The 20,887-nt window shown below is 47.4% G+C and overlaps 1 protein-coding gene across 1 annotated transcript; it reads left to right on the top strand.

The window, feature by feature from the left end:
• Positions 1-6,685: 6,685 nt before the first annotated feature.
• LOC139536750 (olfactory receptor 10A4-like) lies at positions 6,686-19,817 on the top strand. The gene is made up of 7 exons (XM_071337344.1): positions 6,686-6,908; positions 10,843-11,020; positions 11,905-12,007; positions 17,623-17,826; positions 18,046-18,194; positions 18,422-18,531; positions 19,642-19,817. Exons 1-7 carry the CDS (start codon positions 6,686-6,688, stop codon positions 19,815-19,817), a joined length of 1,143 nt encoding a protein of 380 aa, XP_071193445.1.
• Positions 19,818-20,887: the final 1,070 nt, after the last annotated feature.

A 20,887-nucleotide genomic window follows, 5' to 3' on the forward strand; every position in this document is an offset into this window, starting at 1 on the left:
CCATCATGTCCACTACCACCACCCTGATCTCTGTCCTGCTGGCCCACCATCATGTCCACTACCAGCACCACCGTGATCTCTGTCCTGCTGGCCCACCATCATGTCCACTACCAGCACCACCCTGATCTCTGTCCTGCTGGCCCACCATCATGTCCACTACCAGCACCACCCTGATCTCTGTCCTGCTGGCCCACCATCATGTCCACTACCAGCACCACCATGATCTCTGTCCTGCTGGCCCACCATCATGTCCACTACCAGCACCACCGTGATCTCTGTCCTGCTGGCCCACCATCATGTCCACTACCAGCACCACCCTGATCTCTGTCCTGCTGGCCCACCATCATGTCCACTACCAGCACCACCGTGATCTCTGTCCTGCTGGCCCACCATCATGTCCACTACCAGCACCACCCTGATCTCTGTCCTGCTGGCCCACCATCATGTCCACTACCAGCACCACCCTGATCTCTGTCCTGCTGATCCACCATCATGTCCTCTACCAGCACCACCCTGATCTCTGTCCTGCTGGCCCACCATCATGTCCACTACCAGCACCACCATGATCTCTGTCCTGCTGGCCCACCATCATGTCCACTACCAGCACCACCGTGATCTCTGTCCTGCTGGCCCACCATCATGTCCACTACCAGCACCACCATGATCTCTGTCCTGCTGGCCGAGGTCAAAACCATCTCCTACTATTCCTGCATATCACGCATGTACATCTACCACCTGGGTGACATCACAGAGTGTCTGGCCCTGTCCCTGATGACTTTGGACCGAACCATCTCCATCAGCACCCCTCTTAGGTATCACAGCATCCTGACCAATTGTGTTAGCAATAGCTTCCTGGTTCATAATGTTCGGTCGGCGGGGTCATCAGAGTCCACGTTCAGGTCGGCGGGGTCATCAGAGTCCACGTTCAGGTCGGCGGGGTCATCAGAGTCCACGTTCAGGTCAGAGGGGTCATCAGAGTCCACGTTCAGGTCAGAGGGGTCATCAGAGTCCACGTTCAGGTCAGCGGGGTCATCAGAGTCCACGTTCAGGTCAGAGGGGTCATCAGAGTCCACGTTCAGGTCAGAGGGGTCAACAGAGTCCATGTTCAGGTCAGAGGGGTCATCAGAGTCCACGTTCAGGTCAGAGGTGTCATCAGAGTCCACGTTCAGGTCAGAGGGGTCATCAGAGTCCACGTTCAGGTCAGAGGTGTCATCAGAGTCCACGTTCAGGTCAGAGGGGTCAACAGAGTCCACGTTCAGGTCGGCGGGGTCATCAGAGTCCACGTTCAGGTCAGAGGGGTCATCAGAGTCCACGTTCAGGTCAGAGGGGTCATCAGAGTCCACGTTCAGGTCAGAGGGGTCATCAGAGTCCACGTTCAGGTCTGCGGGGTCATCAGAGTCCACGTTCAGGTCAGAGGTGTCATCAGAGTCCACGTTCAGGTCAGAGGGGTCAACAGAGTCCACGTTCAGGTCGGCGGGGTCATCAGAGTCCACGTTCAGGTCAGAGGGGTCATCAGAGTCCACGTTCAGGTCAGAGGGGTCATCAGAGTCCACGTTCAGGTCAGAGGGGTCATCAGAGTCCACGTTCAGGTCTGCGGGGTCATCAGAGTCCATGTTCAGGTCAGAGGGGTCAACAGAGTCCATGTTCAGGTCAGAGGGGTCATCAGAGTCCACGTTCAGGTCGGCGGGGTCATCAGAGGCCACGTTCAGGTCAGAGGTGTCATCAGAGTCCACGTTCAGGTCTGCGGGGTCATCAGAGTCCACGTTCAGGTCAGAGGGGTCATCAGAGTCCACGTTCAGGTCTGCGGGGTCATCAGAGTCCACGTTCAGGTCAGAGGGGTCATCAGAGTCCACGTTCAGGTCAGAGGGGTCATCAGAGTCCACGTTCAGGTCAGAGGGGTCAACAGAGTCCACGTTCAGGTCGGCGAGGTCATCTACTTCTGGGCTTCCCCCGGTTCAAGAATTTAATACATTTGGAGTAGCTGTCAACCATTACCAACATATATTTTATTTTATTTTACAGGCAGGCATGTGAACAAAAATAATATACATATTTACAAACTTAGACGTTAGGCACAGATTTCTGCGGCGATTGTAGTCAATTTGGATGCTACCATTCTTTTCTACAAGCCCTTTACTATTCCCCCACTCACACCGTGATTCATGCGTCCCAAAAAAACAAGTGTCGGTTAAATAAAAATAAACTAATCACTAATCGTCCGAATCATAATTATTGATCAATTATAAAGGGTAAACAAAAAAGGTTAGGGATATAAATACAAAAGTTGGTGCTCTTTCTTCTTTTCCACAGCCCTGGTACTAAAACATTTATTTGGATCTACATGTATATAGAGACATATTACATAGAGACATATTACATACAGATGAAGTCGGAAGTTTACATACACCTTAGCCAAATACATTTAAACTCAGTTTTTCACAATTCCTGACATTTAATCCCAGTAAAAATTCCCTGTCTTAGGTCAGTTAGGATCACCACTTTATTTTAAGAATGTGAAATGTCAGAATCATAGTAGAGAGAATGATTTATTTCAGCTTTTATTTCTTTCATCACATTCCCAGTGGGTCAGAAGTTTACATACACTCAATTAGTATTTGGTAGCAGTGCCTTTAAATTGTTTAACTTGGGTCAAATGTTTCGGGTAGCCTTCCACAAGCTTCCCACAATAAGTTGGGTGAATTTTGTCCCATTCCTCCTGACAGAGCTCTTGCCCCAGGGCAGTGATTGGGGACACTGCTCTGTGTAGGGTGCCGTCTTTCGGATGGGACGTTAAACGGGTGTCCTGACTCTCTGAGGTCATTAAAGATCCCATGGCACTTATCGTAAGAGTAGGGGTGTTAACCCCGGTGTCCTGGCTAAATTCCCAATCTGGCCCTCAACCATCACGGTCACCTAATAATCCCAAGTTTACAATTGGCTCATTCATCCCCCTCCTCTCCCCTGTAACTATTCCCCAGGTCGTTGCTGCAAATGAGAACGTGTTCTCAGTCAACTTACCTGGTAAAATAACGGTAAAATAAATAAAATAAATAAAGTGTAACTGAATCAGGTTTGTAGGCCTCCTTGCTCGCACACACTTTTTCAGTTCTGCCCACAAATGTTCTATAGGATTGAGGTCAGGGCTTTGTGATGGCCACTCCAATACCTTGATTTTTTTGTCCTTAAGCCATTTTGCCACAACTTTGTAAGTATGCTTGAGGTCATTGTCCATTTGGAAGACCCATTTGCAACCAAGCTTTAACTTCCTGACTGATGTCTTGAGATGTTGCTTCAATATATCCACATAATTTTCCAACCTCATGATGCCATCTATTTTGTGAAGTGCACCAGTCCCTCCTGCAGCAAAGCACCCCCACAACATGATGCTGCCACCCCCGTGCTTCACAGTTGGTATGGTGTTCTTCGGCTTGCAAGCCTCCCCCTTTTTCCAAACATAACAATGGTCATTATGGCCAAACAGTTCTATTTTTGTTTCATCAGACCAGAGGACATTTCTTCAAAAAGTACGATCTTCGTTCCCATGTGCAGTTGCAAACAGTAGTTAAGCTTTTTTATGGCGGTTTTGGAGCAGTGGTTTCTTCCTTGCTGAGCGGCCTTTCAGGTTATGTCGATATAGGACTCGTTTTACTGTGGATATAGATACTTTTGTACCTGTCTCCTCCAGCATCTTCACAAGGTCCTTTGCTGTTGTTCTGGGATTGATTTGCACTTTTCTCACCAAAGTACGTTCATCTCTAGGAGACAGAACGCGTCTCCTTCCTGAGCAGTATGATGGCTGCGTGGGCCCATGGTGTTTATACTCGTGTACTATTGTTTGTACAGATGAACGTGGTACCTTCAGGCGTTTGGAAATTGCTCCCAAGGATGAACCAGACTTGTGGATGTCCACAAATTTTTTCTGAGGTCTTGGCTGATTTATTTTGATTTTCCCATGATGTCAAGCAAAGAGGCACTGAGTTTGGTCCATCCACAGGTACACCTCCAATTGACTCAAATGATGTCAATTAGCCTATCAGAAGCTTCTAAAGCCATGACATCATTTTCTGGAGTTTTCCAAGCTGTTTAAAGGCACAGTCAACTTAGTGTATGTAAACTTCCGACTTCAAGTGTATATACATAGAGAAATATATTACATATATGTATATAGACATATTTCATATGACACATATATAGAGACCTGACCTTACCACCTGGGGCGGCCCGTCAGGAAGTCCAGGATCCAGTTGCAGAGGGAGGTGACTAGTCCCAGGGTCCTTAGCTTAGTGATGAGCTTTGTGGGCACTATGGTGTTGAACGCTGAGCTGTAGTCAATGAACAGCATTCTCACATAGGTGTTCCTTTTGTCCAGGTGTGAAAGGGCAGTGTGGAGTGCAATAGAGATTGCATCATCTGTGGATCTGTTTGGGCGGTATGCAAATTGGAGTGGGTCTAGGGTTTCTGGGATAATGGTGTTGATGTGAGCCATGACCAGCTTTCTAGACCGGAACCTTGGCCCCCCCATCGCTTATTTTTCAAATTCATGCTTCCTTCTACCTGACATGAAGTGATGTGTCAATGGTAGGTTTTGTCACGTCCTGACCTTAGTTCCTTTTTTATGTCTCTATTTTAGTTTGGTCAGGGCGTGAGTTTGGGTGGGCATTCTATGTTTTGTTCTGTGTGTTTATATTCTATGTTGTAGGTCTAGGTTTTCTGTTTCTATGTGTTTGGCCTGGTGTGGTTCTCAATCAGAGGCAGCTGTCTATCGTTGTCTCTGATTGAGAGCCATACTTAGGTTGCCTGTTTTCACACTATGATTTGTGGGTAGTTGTTTTCTGTCTTTGTATTAGTTACAAGACGGAACTGTTTCGGTTGTTCTTTGTTTGTTTATTTTGTATTTTAGTGTTCAGTGCATTTTAATTAAAATGACGAACACTTACCACGCTGCACATTGATCCTTCCTCCTCCTCTTCCTCAGACAGAGAGGAGATCCGTTACAGGTATACTATACAGTGAATGAATAAATGAAATGTATTGAGAGGGTTTGTATTACACAGTATTTTAATGTAATTACATGGGATTGGTGCAAGTAGGTTGGCTGATAGGTAATGTGATCACACATACAACATATTAATGAATATTTGGTGTTTTATATCACTTGAACTTCCAAAGGCTTCCAACCTGACAGTGAATACAGGGAAAAACAGACCCAAACACTCAACCATTTAAGGTTTAAAACTTCTTCGGGATCGGTGTCCCTTCCACAGAACGGTTGAGCTAATGTAGGCTAATGCGATTAGCATGAGGGTGTACTACTACTACATACCAGTTAAGTTGGTCCAGCACACTCTTATGGCTGCAACAAATATAAGTTATTACAAGGCACGACTCAATATATGCTAATGAGCTAGAAACAACGATACCATGCACCCACTAGTGGTCAAAAGCTTTTTGGTGCTCCAAAAATACAGTATGGTACTGTATTCTGTGGGATGGAATTACAGTACCATTCAAACTACAGCCATTTTTTCCCCAGCACACAAAACCTTCCCACAATACACCATAATTTACCGTACGCTGCAGTAAAACGTTTTTTTTACAGTATTTTACTGGTGATAATACCCCAAATTACTGTATAAATGGCAGTTTTCCATCACAGTGTGATCAGTCCTTAGATTCCATCCGTAGCTCTGTCTAAGAATTTGCGAATGGTTCTATTTCTACAGGCCCACTCCCCAGCTGTTTACCAAAACAAGTGGTGGGGTTGGCCACTTCGTTTTTGTTTGAACTACAGATTGGCCCTTTAGGTGTCGTTGTGCGTCAAGCTCCAAACACGTTCACGATTCTCTAATGCCTCCTGAGACTCCTGGAGTGATCCCACTGCTGCTGTTTAGACAGAGAAGACTTGGGCACAGCCCTAGAGAGGGATGGCCAGGGATGAAATTATCTGTGACGGACATGAGTGGAGTGACGACAGTGACATCAGCAGAGGGCAGGTTTTTGATTGGATGTTTGCTGTCCTGTCAAACGGGCACGCTGGGTATAAGGCTGGGAGGTACAGAGCGGGACACGCCACACACCTCTGGGGGCTGTGGTTGGGAGGGAGGTAAGGATGGAGAGATGTAGGCTGTCTCTTTAAAATTGTGTCACTTCATGTATGTTACATGAGGGGGTAAGAATGGAAAGGGTCAGGGTCTTCAACATCTCCCTCTCTCACTCTCTCCCTCTCTCCCTCTTTCCCTCTTTCCCTCTTTCCCTCTCTCCCTCTCTCCCTCTCTCCCTCTCTCCCTCTCTCCCTCTTTCCCTCTTTCCCTCTTTCCCTCTCTCCCTCTCTCCATCTCTCCCTCTTTCCCTCTTTCCCTCTTTCCCTCTTTCCCTCTCTCCCTCTCTCCCTCTCTCCCTCTCTCCCTCTTTCCCTCTTTCCCTCTCTCCCTCTCTCCATCTCTCCCTCTTTCCCTCTTTCCCTCTTTCCCTCTTTCCCTCTCTCACTCTTTCCCTCTCTCACTCTTTCCCTCTCTCCCTCTCTCCCTCTCTCACTCTCTCCTGCAGCTGAAACGATTTTAATTGAGTAGTTAACCATTTCAGGACAGGCTTTAGTGTCTCTGTCTATCTTCATGTATGAGAAGCTTTCTCTCTGATTCTGTCTCTCCCCATCTCCCATCCCTCCCCCTACCTTCCCCAGGACAGTATGTTTGAGGTGAATGAGAACTACACGCGTGTGTCAGAGTTTGTGATCGTGGGCTTCCCGGGGCTCCATCCATCCTTCTTCCAGCTGGTGGCCTGGTTCTTCTTCTGTGTCTATTTGATCACGGTGGTGGGGAACTTCCTGCTGGTGGTGATGTTTGCCCTGGAGCGCAGCCTGCAGAAACCCATGTACATCATCATGCTCAGCCTGGCACTGTCAGATATAGGTAAGATACTGAGCCTGGCTCTGTCAGATACTCAGCCTGGCTCTGTCAGATATAGGTAAGATGCTCAGCCTGGCTCTGTCAGATATAGGTAAGATACTCAGCCTGGCTCTGTCAGATATAGGTAAGATGCTCAGCCTGGCTCTGTCAGATATAGGTAAGATGCTCAGCCTGGCTCTGTCAGATATAGGTAAGATACTCAGCCTGGCTCTGTCAGATATAGGTAAGATGCTCAGCCTGGCTCTGTCAGATATAGGTAAGATGCTCAGCCTGGCTCTGTCAGATATAGGTAATATGCTCAGCCTGGCTCTGTCAGATATAGGTAATATACTCAGCCTGGCTCTGTCAGATACTCAGCCTGGCTCTGTCAGATATAGGTAATATACTCAGCCTGGCACTGTCAGATATAGGTAATATACTCAGCCTGGCTCTGTCAGATATAGGTAAGATACTCAGCCTGGCTCTGTCAGATATAGGTAATATACTCAGCCTGGCTCTGTCAGATACTCAGCCTGGCTCTGTCAGATATAGGTAATATACTCAGCCTGGCTCTGTCAGATACTCAGCCTGGCTCTGTCAGATATAGGTAATATACTCAGCCTGGCACTGTCAGATATAGGTAAGATGCTCAGCCTGGCTCTGTCAGATATAGGTAATATACTCAGCCTGGCTCTGTCAGATACTCAGCCTGGCTCTGTCAGATACTCAGCCTGGCTCTGTCAGATATAGGTAATATACTCAGCCTGGCTCTGTCAGATATAGGTAAGATGCTCAGCCTGGCTCTGTCAGATATAGGTAATATACTCAGCCTGGCTCTGTCAGATATAGGTAATATACTCAGCCTGGCTCTGTCAGATATAGGTAAGATGCTCAGCTTGGCTCTGTCAGATATAGGTAATATACTCAGCCTGGCTCTGTCAGATATAGGTAATATACTCAGCCTGGCTCTGTCAGATACTCAGCCTGGCTCTGTCAGATATAGGTAATATACTCAGCCTGGCTCTGTCAGATACTCAGCCTGGCTCTGTCAGATATAGGTAAGATGCTCAGCCTGGCTCTGTTAGATATAGGTAATATACTCAGCCTGGCTCTGTCAAATATAGGTAATATACTCAGCCTAGTACTGTCAGATATAGGTAATATACTCAGCCTGGCTCTGTCAGATACTCAGCCTGGCTCTGTCAGATATAGGTAATATACTCAGCCTACTACTGTCAGATATAGGTAATATGCTCAGCCTGGCTCTGTCAGATATAGGTAAGATGCTCAGCCTGGCTCTGTCAGATATAGGTAATATGCTCAGCCTGGCTCTGTCAGATATAGGTAATATACTCAGCCTGGCTGTGTCAGACATAGGTAAGATGCTCAGCCTGGCTCTGTCAGATATAGGTAAGATGCTCAGCCTGGCTCTGTCAGATATAGGTAATATGCTCAGCCTAGTACTGTCAGATACTCAGCCTGGCTCTGTCAGATATAGGTACGATGCTCAGCCTGGCTCTGTCAGATATAGGTAATATGCTCAGCCTGGCTCTGTCAGATATAGGTAATATACTCAGCCTGGCTCTGTCAGATATAGGTAAGATGCTCAGCCTGGCTCTGTCAGATATAGGTAATATACTCAGCCTGGCTCTGTCAGATATAGGTAATATACTCAGCCTGGCTCTGTCAGATATAGGTAATATACTCAGCCTGGTACTGTCAGATATAGGTAATATACTCAGCCTAGTACTGTCAGATATAGGTAATATACTCAGCCTAGTACTGTTTGATATAGGTAATATACTCAGCCTGGCTCTGTTAGATATAGGTAATATACTCAGCCTAGTACTGTCAGATATAGGTAATATACTCAGCCTAGTACTGTCAGATATAGGAGTCATGTTAGAATGTCTGTTCTTTATAAATGTGGACTCTCTCTTACTCCTTCCTTCCCCAGTGAGACTGCGGAGGGAGTTTAAATGTGTCTCGCTGAGCACAGACATCAATGAGAGAGAGGAGAGCTCATGAGACAAAGAGTGTGCTGTCAAAATGTGTGCCAAACACCTCCCTCCTTTAATCACGTGGAGAGTCCCTCTCTGACATCACAGTCATGTACACATCTGTCGTTATTAATCAGTGATTACTTCCATCCAATGAAGGTTATGAGAATTATAACAGGGTCGCTGTGTCTAATTTCCCTCTTAGAGTCAGTGGCTACAACTGGGGGTCCAGAGTGTTTCCACAGGAGGAGTGTTTCCATATTGATAGCCCGATACTGGTGGGACGACGGGATGGTCTCCTTCCCTACCTGGCTGGGTCTCAATAGTCTAATGTGGTCTCCTTCCCTACCTGGCTGTGTCTCAATAGTCTAACGTGGTCTCGTTCCCTACCTGGCTGTGTCTCAATAGTCTAACGTGGTCTCCTTCCCTACCTGGCTGGGTATCAATAGTCTAACGTGGTCTCCTTCCCTACCTGGCTCTGTCTCAATAGTCTAACGTGGTCTCCTTCCCTACCTGGCTGTGTCTCAATAGTCTAACGTGGTCTCCTTCCCTACCTGGCTGTGTCTCAATAGTCTAACGTGGTCTCCTTCACTACCTGGCTGTGTCTCAATAGTCTAACGTGGTCTCCTTCCCTACCTGGCTGTGTCTCAATAGTCTAACGTGGTCTCCTTCCCTACCTGGCTGTGTCTCAATAGTCTAACGTGGTCTCCTTCCCTACCTGGCTGTGTCTCAATAGTCTACATGGTCTCCTTCCCTACCTGGCTGTGTCTCAATAGTCTAACGTGGTCTCCTTCCCTACCTGGCTGTGTCTCAATAGTCTAACGTGGTCTCCTTCCCTACCTGGCTGTGTCTCAATAGTCTAACGTGGTCTCCTTCCCTACCTGGCTGTGTCTCAATAGTCTAACGTGGTCTCCTTCCCTACCTGGCTGTGTCTCAATAGTCTAACGTGGTCTCCTTCCCTACCTGGCTGTGTCTCAATAGTCTAACATGGTCTCCTTCCCTACCTGGCTGTGTCTCAATAGTCTAACGTGGTCTCCTCCACCCTCCCAACCCTCCCTCCGCCTCTCCTCCTACTCCTCTCACCTTCCCGCCTCTCCACCCCCTCCTCTCTTCTCCCCATCCCGCCTCTCCTACTCCCTCCTCTCCCCTTCCCGCCTCTCCTCCCCCCACCGCTCCCCTTCCCGCCTCTCCTCCCCCACCCCACCCCTTCCCGCCTCTCCTCCTCCCTCCTCTCCCCTTCCCGCCTCTCCTCCCCCCACCGCTCCCCTTCCCGCCTCTCCTCCCCCACCCCACCCCTTCCCGCCTCTCTTCCTCCCTCCTCTCCCCTTCCCGCCTCTCCTCCCCCCACCGCTCCCCTTCCCGCCTCTCCTCCCCCCACCGCTCCCCTTCCCGCCTCTCCTCCTCCCTCCTCTCCCCTTCCCGCCTCTCCTCCTCCCTCCTCTCCCCTTCCCGCCTCTCCTCCCCCCACCGCTCCCCTTCCCAACTCTCCTCCCTCTCCTCTCCCCTTCCCACCTCTCCTTCCCCCTCTACCCTTTCCACCTGTCCTCCTCTCCCCTTCCCACCTCTCCTACCCCACCCCAACCCTTCCCGCCTCTCCTCTTCTCCCCTCTTCTCCCCTTCCCACCTCTCCTCCCCATTCCTCTCCCCTTCCCAACTCTCCTCCCCCTCCTCTCCCCTTCCCCACTCTCCTTCCCCCTCCTCTACCCTTTCCACCTCTACTTCCCACCTCTCCTCCCCCCTCCTCCTCCCTTCCCACCTCTCCTCCTCCCTCCTCTCCTCTCCCCTTCCCACCTCTCCTCCCCATTCCACTCCCCTTCCCACCTCTCCTCCCCCCACCTCTCCTCCACCCTTCCCATCTCTCCTCCCCCCTCCTCTCCCCTTCCCACCTCTCTTCCCCCTCCTCTCCGGTTCCCACCTCTCCTCCACCCTTCCCACCTCTCCTCCCCCTTCCTCTCCAGGTTTTGCCACAGTGGCCCTTCCCAATCTGATAGCTCGGTGGTGGAGGGACGACGGGAGGATCTCCTTTCATACCTGTATGTTCCAGGAACAAATGATCCACTATTTTGGAACGCTCAACTCTCTCATTATGATGACCATGGCTATGGACCGGTACCTGGCTATCTGTCACCCTCTCAGGTAACATAGATCTATATAAATTCAGCACCCCTCACCTCTCTGATTCAGAGAGGTTGGGTTAAATGCAGAAGACACATTTCAGTTGAAGGCATTCAGTTGTACAACTGACTAGGTATCCCCTATTCCCCCTACACCTAACCTTAACCCTCTCATCATGATAACCATGGCTATGGTCCGGTACCTGGCTATCAGGTAACAACAACAACAATATCTAATTAAAATGCATTATGATGTCATTGATGAAAAATACATACAAGTGTGTCAGGAGAATTCATTATTTTTTTTTGGTCCTCTCCCCCTTCCCTCTTTCTCTCCCTCTTCTTCTCTCCCCCTTCCCTCTTTCTCTCTCTCTCTCTCTCCCCCTTCTTCTCGCCCCCTCTCCCTCTCTCTCTCTCTCTCTCTCTCTGTCTCTCTCCCTCTTCTTCTCTCCCCCTCTCCCCCTTCCCTCTTTCTCTCCCTCTTCTTCTCTCCCCCTATCCCTCTCTCTCTCTCTCCCTCTTCTTCTCTCCCCCTCTCCCCCTTCCCTCTTTCTCTCCCTCTTCTTCTCTCCCCCTCTCCCCATCCCCCTCTCTCGCTCTCTCTTTCCATCTTCTTCTCTCCCCAACTCCACATCCCTCTCTCTCTCCCTCTTCTTCTCTCCCATACCTTCCTCTTTCCCATCTCTCTCTCCATCTTCTTTTCTCCCCCTCTCCCCAACTCCACATCCCTCTCTCTCTCTCTCTCTCGCCCTCTCCTTCTCTCCCCCTCTCTCTCCCTCTCCTTCTCTCCCCCATCCCTCCCCCTCTCTCTCTCTCCCCATCTCTCTCCCTCTCCCTCTCCTTCTCTCCCCCATACATTCCTCTTCCCCATCTCTCTCCCTCCACCCCCTGCTCTCTCCTCTCCAGATATCCTATGTTGATGACCAACCGGACTATGAGTGGTCTAACAGTCTTTTCCTGGATATCGGCCCAAGTGGCACCTGGCATCGTCACCGTAGACTTCAGCAGGGTACTGTCACGATATAGATGTCTTGGTTGTTTAGCATGTGTGCCACTACTGGAGAAACTATATTTAGTCTCCAAATTAATTGCACATAAATTAACAATTGTCGTCTCTCAAATACATCGCTACAGTTTTTTGGATAGCTAGCTAGCGAATTTCAGCCACGCTAGCATGGACGTAGCATCAGTCAAAACACCTCAAAACAAGACCTAGTTTTATTGTTGCTAAATCTCTGTTCAGAATCACAACACCAAATGGACTCTGCCTCATCGATGCATCACAGGGGAGGATGGACCAATGAGCCTTTAAGTCGGGTTCCTCTCAAATTGTCCACCTCCTAGGGAGTTGTTCCTTCAATCAATCAATCAATCATTTAAATGTATTTATAAAACCCTTCTTACATCAGCTGATATCTCAAAGTGCTGTACAGAAACCCAGCCTAAAACCCCAAACAGCAAGCAATGCAGGTGTAGAAGCACGGTGGCTAGGAAAAACTCCCAAGAAAGGCCAGAACCTAGGAAGAAACCTAGAGAGGAACCAGGCTATGAGGGGTGGCCAGTCCTCTTCTGGCTGTGCCGGGTGGAGATTATAACAGAACATGGTCAAGATGTTCAAATGTTCATAGATGACCAGCAGGGTCAAATAATAATAATCACAGTGGATGTCGAGAGTGCAACACCTCAGGTCAGCACCTCAGGAGTAAATGTCAGTTGGCTTTTCATAGCCGATCATTTAGAGTATCTCTACCGCTCCTGCTGTCTCTAGAGAGTTGAAAACTGCAGGTCTTGGACAGGTAGCACGTCTGGTGAACAGGTCAGGGTTCCATAGCCGCAGGCAGAACAGTTGAAACTGGAGCAGCAGCACGGCCAGGTGGACTGGGGACAGCAAGGAGTCATCAGGCCAGATGCTCCTGAGGCATGGTCCTAGGGCTCAGGTCCTCCTCTGAGAGAGAAAGAGAAAAAGAGAGAGAGAGAGATAATTAGAGAGAGCTTACTTAAATTCACACAGGACACCGGATAAGACAGGATAAGACTCCAGATTTAACAGATTGACCCTATCCCCCCGAAACATAAACTATTGCAGCATAAATACTGGAGGCTGAGACAGGAGGGTTCAGGAGACACTGTGGCCCCGTCCGACGATACCCCCGGACAGGGCCAAACAGGCAGGATATAACCCCACCCACTTTGCCAAGGCACAGCCCCCACACCACAAGAGGGATACCTTCAACCACCAACTTACCATCCTGAGACAAGGCCGAGTATAGCCCACAAAGATCTCCCCCACGGCACGAACCCGAAGGGAGCGCCAACCCGGACAGGAAGATCACATCAGTGACTCAACCCACTCAAGTGACTCACTCCTCCTAGGGACGGCATGGAAGAGCACCAGTAAGCCAGTGACTCAGCCCCTGTAATAGGGTTAGAGGCAGAGAATCCCAGTGGAGAGAGGGGAACCGGCCAGGCAGAGACAGCAAGGGCGGGACCATTCGTTGCTCCAGAGCCTTTCCGTTCACCTTCACACTCCTGGGCCAGACTACACTGAATCATAGGACCTACTGAAGAGATGAGTCTTCAGTAAAGACTTAAAGGTCGAGACCGAGTCTGCATCTCTCAAATGGGAAGGCAGACCATTCCATATAATTGGAGCTCTATAGGAGAAAGCCCTGCCTCCAGCTGTTTGCTTAGAAATTATATGGACAATAAGGAGGCCTGCGTCTTGTGACCGTAGCGTACGTATAGGTATGTATGGCAGGACCAAATCAGAAAGATAGGTAGGAGCAAGCCCATGTAATGCTTTGTAGGTTAGCAGTAAAACCTTGAAATCATCCCTAGCCTTAACAGGAAGCCAGTGTAGAGAGGCAAGCACTGGAGTAATGTGATCACATTTTTGGTTCTAGTCAAGATTCTAGCAGCCGTATTTAGCACTAATTGAAGTTTATTTAGTGCTTTATCCAGGTAGCCTGAAAGTAGAGCATTGCAGTAGTCTAACCTAGAAGTAACAAAAGCTGGGATGAATTCTTCTGCATAATTTTCGGACAGGATGTTACTTATTTTTGCAATGTTACGTAGATGGAAAAAAGCTGTCCTTGAAACAGTCTTGATATGTTTGTTAAAAGAGAGATCAGGGTCCAGAGTAACGCCGAGGTCCTTCACATTTTTTTTTTAGATGACTGTACAATGATGGTGCAGAGCCTCGATCTGACACCATTAAACGGAGCTACCTTCACAAGTGCAGTCTCAGTGCGTGGGGTCTAGAACCAGACTGAAGCGTTTTGTATACATTGTTAGTCTTCAGGAAGGCAGTGAGTTCCTGCGCAACAGCTTTAAAAAATAATGTCTGAGAGGAATTGGAGATATGATTTAGGCCGATAGTTTTTTAATATTTTCTGGGTCAAGGTTTGGCTTTTTCAAGAGAGGCTTTATTACTGCCACTTTTAGTGAGTTTGGTACACATCCGGTGGATAGAGAGCCGTTTATTATGTTCAACATAGGAGGGCCAAGCACAGGAAGCAGCTCTTTCAGTAGTTTAGTTGGAATAGGGCCCAATATGCAGCTTGAAGGTTTAGAGGCCATGATTATTTTCATCATTGTGTCAAGAGATATAGTACTAAAACACTTGAGTGTCTCTCTTGATCCTAGGTCCTGGCAGTGTTGTGCAGACTCAGGACAACTGAGCTTTGGAGAAATACGCAGATTTAAAGAGGAGTCCGTAATTTGCTGTCTAATGATCATGATCTTTTTCCTCAAAGAAGTTCATAAATTTATCACTGCTGAAGTGAAAGCCATCCTCTCTTGGGGAATGCTGATTTTTAGTTACCTTTGCCACAGTATCAAAAATACATTTTAGATTGTTCTTATTTTCCTCAATTAAGTTGGAAAAATAGGATGATCGAGCAGCAGTGAGGGCTCTTCGATACTGCACGGTACTGTCTTTCCAAGCTAGTCGGAAGACTTCCAGTTTGGTGTGGCGCCATTTCTGTTCCAATTTTCTGGAAGCTTGCTTCAGAGCTCGGGTATTTTCTGTATACCAGGGAGCTAGTTTCTTATGACAAATGTTTTTTGTTTTTAGGGGTGAGACTGCATATAGGGTATTGAGCAAGGTTAAATTGAGTTCCTCAGTTAGGTGGTTAACCGATTGTTGTCCTCTGACGTCCTTGGGTAGGCGGAGGGAGTCTGGAAGGGTATCTAGGAATCTTTGGGTTGTCTGAGAATTTATAACACGGCTTTTGATGATCCTTGGTTGGGGTCTGAGCAGATTATTTGTTGCGATTGCAAACGTAAATAAAATGGTGGTCCGATAGTCCAGGATTATGAGGAAAAACGTTCAGATCCACAACATTTATTCCACGGGACAAATACGGCCCAGGAGGCCAGTAAACAGTAGCTATAAACAGTGTTTGAGTAGGCTGCATAGATTTCATGACTAGAAGCTCAAAAGACGAAAACACAGTCGTTTTTCTTTGTAAATTGACATTTGCTATCGTAAATGTTAGCAACACGTCCGCCATTGCGGGATGCGCGGGGGATATGGTCACTAGTGTAACCAGGAGGAGAGGCCTCATTTAACACAGTAAATTCATCAGGCTTAAGCCATGTTTCAGTCAGCCTGCTGCCTGGCCTGCACCCTATCTCATTGTGGAGCTAGGGGAGTTAGAGCCCTGTCTATGTTCGTAGATAAGATGAGAGCACCCCTCTAGCTAGGATGGAGTCTGTCACTCCTCAGCAGGCTTGGTCCTGTTTGTTGGTGAGTCCCAGAAAGAGGGCCAATTATCTACCAATTCTATCTTTTGGGAGGGGCAGAAAACAGTTTTCAACCAGCGATTGAGTTGTGAGACTCTGCTGTAGAGCTCATCACTCCCCCTAACTGGGAGGGGGACAGAGACAATTACTCGATGCCGACACAACTTTCTAGCTGATTTACACGCTGAAGCTATGTTGAGCTTGGTGACCTCTGACTGTTTCATCCTAACATCGTTGATGCCGACGTGGATAACAATATCTCTATACTCTCTACACTCGCCAGATTTAGCTTTAGCCAGCACCATCTTCAGATTAGCCTTAACGTCGGTAGCCCTGCCCCCTGGTAAACATTGTATGATCGCTGGATGATTCGTTTTAAGTCTAATACTGCGGGTAATGGAGTCGCCAATGACTAGGGTTTTCAATTTGTCAGAGCTAATGGTGAGAGCCTTCGGCGTCTCAGACCCCGTAACGGGAGGAGTAGAGACAAGAGAAGGCTTGGCCTCTGACTCCGACTCGCTGCTTAATGGGGAAAACCGGTTGAAAGTTTCTGTCGGCTGAATGAGCGACACCGGTTGAGCATTCCTACAGCATTTCCCTCCAGAAGCCATGAGAAAGTTGTCCGGCTGCGGGGACTGTGCGAGGGGATTTATACTAACGTTACTATCTGTACTTACTGGTGGCACAGACGCTGTTTCACCCTTTCCTACACTGAAATTACCCTTGCCTAACGATTGCGTCTGAAGCTGGGCTTGCAGCACAGCTATCCTCGCCATGAGGCGATCGTTCTCCTGTATATTATGAGAACAGCGACTGCAATTAGAAGACATCATGTTAATGTTACTACTTAGCTTCGGCTGGTGGAGGTCCTGACGAACCACGTCCAGATAAAGTGTCCGGGGTGAAAAAGTTGAATGAAAAAAGTTGAGCGAGGAAAAAAATAAAACATAAAACATAAAAACCGTAAAGTTGGCAGGCAGCAAACTAAGGTTAACAACAAACTGCAACGCGGCACGTAAACAAGTCTACAAGTTGTGACCGGAAACTTAACCCACTTCCTTGACACTACGATTCTGTTTGCTCGTTGTGATCTATGTTAGTCTTTTAATGGACATTGCTGGTGTAAAAAAGGCCTATAAATTAATCTTATTGATTGGGAATGACACCATATCTGCTCTAAACTTCTCCAAGCTTCACCTCCCAGAAAGAACCCTACCTGATCTTTAGAATCTACGGGACTCTTTGGGATCTGGGCTCTGGGTTGACATTGACAATGACTTTGTTTGTTTTTTTGGTCCTCTCCCCATCCCTCTCTCTCTCCCTCTTCTTCTCTCCCCCATACCTTCCTCTCCCCCTTCCCTCTTTCTCTCCCTCTTCTTCTCTCCCCCATACCTTCCTCTCCCCCTTCCCTCTTTCTCTCCCTCTTCTTCTCTCCCCCATACCTTCCTCTCCCCATCCCTCTCTCTCTCCCTCTTCTTCTCTCCCCATACCTTCCTCTCCCCCTTCCCTCTCTCTCTCCCTCTTCTTCTCTCCCCCTCTCCCCATCCCTCTCTCTCTCCCTCTTCTTCTCTCCCCCTCTCCCCCTTCCCTCTCTCTCTCCCTCTTCTTCTCTCCCCCATACCTTCCTCTCCCCCTTCCCTCTTTCTCTCCCTCTTCTTCTCTCCCCCATACCTTCCTCTCCCCCTTCCTTCTTTCTCTCCCTTTTCTTCTCTCCCCCTCTCCCCATCCCTCTCTCTCTCCCTCTTCTTCTCTCCCCCATACCTTCCTCTCCCCCTTCCCTCTTTCTCTCCCTCTTCTTCTCTCCCCCTCTCCCCCTTCCCTCTCTCTCTCCCTCTTCTTCTCTCCCCCATACCGTCCTCTCCCCCTTCCCTCTCTCAGAAAGTGGCATTCTGTGGTCCCAACCGTATCCTCCATGCCTACTGTGATGCTATAGCACTGACTAGGCTGTCCTGTTCCAACATGGTAGCGATCAATGATAGCTCCTATGGGCTGGCCATGTTTGTCCTCCTCGTCCCTCTCTCCCTTATCATCTTCTCCTACGTCAGCATCATCGTCACCGTGATGCGCATGGCCAACGCACAGGTGAGAGACAGGGTGTGTGGAAGGTGGGGGCTGGATGGGGTGGAGGGGAGGGGGTGGGGGTCTTGTCTTGCCTGTGTCCCTAATTCCAACTACTCTTTCCTAACCCTATCCCCTAACCCCTAACCCTACCGCTAACCCTAACCCTGACCCTAACCCTGACCCTGACCCTAACCCTGACTCACTGAGCGATTTTCTCCAACTTTCTCCTCTCTAACCCAGGGCAGGCGGAAAACCTTCTCTACCTGTGGTACTCAGGGATGTCTCATTCTTATCTACTACATCCCCCGCTTCATAGTCTACTCCACGCCCTACATGCCCAACCTGACAATCACCCCTGACTTCCGCGTCGGCCTCAGCCTCATCTGTAGGTAGGTAGACCACAGATTAGAGAGGTGCACCAGGTGTCTAGGGATGGGGAAAAGGCAGAATACTAATTTCCCTAATTTCCGTTAGAATCAAAATGGACAATAAACCTGCTCCAGGGGCGTGTGTGTGTTTCTGGGGGGGGGGGGGGTTGGATAAAGTAAAAATATTTGTATTTCCGTGACAACTGACAAAGTCAACTTGTTCTGAAGCCTGGTCTTCTATTCTACAGCCTGTTCCCCCCGGTGGCCAACCCATTCATCTACTGTTTCAGGACCAAAGAGATCAGAACCATCCTGGGGCGCTGGAGACAGCGCTGGGGGAACAGCCGGACAGAACCGCGTAAACCCAACATTGTGGCTGTTATCACTAGATGAGATACCGCACACTGGGGGTTATAAGGTTATAACATGTTATAAGTAGGACAGCCATCCTGGGGTGCTGGGGACAGGGCTGGAAGAAAAACCTTCCTCCTGTCCTCAATAGATGAGGGGTTAGGTTATAACATGTTAATTCAGGGTTATAACATGTTAATTCAGGGTTATAACATGTTAATTCAGGGTTATAACATGTTAATTCAGGGTTATAACATGTTATAACATGTTAATTCAGGGTTATAACATGTTAATTCAGGGTTATAAGATGTTAATTCAGGGTTATAACATGTTAATTCAGAGATATAACATGTTAATTCAGGGTTATAACATGTTAATTCAGGGTTATAACATGTTATAACATGTTAATTCAAGGTTATAACATGTTATAACATGTTAATTCAGGGTTATAACATGTTAATTCAGGGTTATAACATGTTAATTCAGGGTTATAACATTTACAATATGACTTGCATTGTCTACTGAGTGGTCTCATTGCTCTGGCTTGTTAGATATTACTATTCTCAATGGATATGATGGAGAAGACACTTGACCTTCTGAAAATAGCATTTATATGGATTTTATAGTATCATAACAAATAGTAAATCAAATTTCTTTTTTTTAAAGCCAGTTTCTTGTATTGTCTGATTAACTCTCAACCGGTATGGATAATGTCTGATAAACAGGGGAGGTGTAATGTCGACGTAGGGAGACAGGAAGCAGGTGCAGTTAGTGAGTTTAATAATAAACAAACATTGAACGATACAAAACAAGAGAAACGTCTGACGAGGAAACATAACCAATACTACCTGATAACTGATAACAGAAGAGTGCTCTATAAAGGGTAAGTAATCAGGGAGTAATGAAGTCCAGGTGTGACCGGTGACGTGACCGGTGACGAGACCGAGACCGGTGACGATTTTAGCATGTGAGACTTGGTGGGACAAACAAACAAAACAATTGTGGAAGCATGCCAGCAAAGCCACTACACAACACAACACTAAACATTCATTGCACTATAACGGTGCCAAACTGTGATACACAAACTGTTAAGCCTACATACAGCTGTCCCCAACAGCAGAGACCCAACAGCAGAGATCCAACAGCAGAGTCCCCAACAGCAGAGATCCAACAGCAGAGTCCCCAACAGCAGAGATCCAACAGCAGAGTCCCCAACAGCAGAGTCCCCAACAGCAGAGTCCCCAACAGCAGAGTCCCAACATCTTCCCACTGCTACACCTGGCTATCAGCTGAGCCTTGTCTGGCAGAGAAACAGTTCAGCCTCATTCACTGCCTTTTAAAAAAACATAGCTGATATGGCTGACTTTCTTAAACAAATGTGGTTTCTACTGACAATTGAGATTTACAAACTATGGCATAAGGGGACGACAAGCGAATAAGAGGCAATCCATACATTTCGATTAAGATATTAATGAGCGAGCTAAGATGGATGTAGTCAATATAACTATTTGTTCAGCACTTTTGAAATGTACAGCGACAGAAATCAGAACATGGGCTATTCTTACACCCTGTACACCAAGTCAGAGCTGTTGGATAAATAAAGGGGGCATATAAACAGACAATGAAAAGTCTTACAATATTCAATGATTACATTTCTCTAAACAGGTTATAGGCTACATTTGCACCACCAAGTCAGAACAGTAGGCGAAATTAAGAGGGGAAAATTGACCAAATTATTAGGGTGAGGCACATGGGCTACTAACAGCTTACTACACAACATACATTTAATATTACCTTCTTAGCTACAGGATACATTCTCTTCCTGGCAAATTACATTATTTATGCAGCAGCACAGAATACTTTTCTGGACTCACCTTGCTGTGCTGTGCTCACATGAACAGGAAGGTGGCGCTGTGGTCCTTCGTGGGCAAATTTTGTCATGAAACTTTTTCAAATTCTTCAAAATTGTACTTTTATTTCTTATTCTTATAGGTATTTTAAACTGCATTGTTGGTTAGGGGCCTGTTGTATTCAGGGCACGTGACTAATAAAATTTGATTTGATTTAATTTGATAACTGATAACAGAAGAGTGCTTTATAAAGTGTAAGTAATCAGGGAGTAATGAAGTCCAGGTGTGACTTATGATGAGACGCAGGTGTGCGTAAGAATGGGTTGCCAGGACCGGCGGTTAGTAGACTTGACAGGAATCTACACTCTACCTCCATATTGACTCTCAACCAGTATGGATAATGTATAACAGAGGGAATCTACACTCTACCTCCATATTGACTCTTAACCAGTATGGATAATGTATACCAGAGGAATCTACACTCTACCTCCATATTGACTCTCAACCAGTATG

This window comes from Salvelinus alpinus, chromosome 13 (genome assembly GCF_045679555.1).
Source record: "Salvelinus alpinus chromosome 13, SLU_Salpinus.1, whole genome shotgun sequence".
NCBI classification, from domain to species: domain Eukaryota; kingdom Metazoa; phylum Chordata; class Actinopteri; order Salmoniformes; family Salmonidae; genus Salvelinus; species Salvelinus alpinus.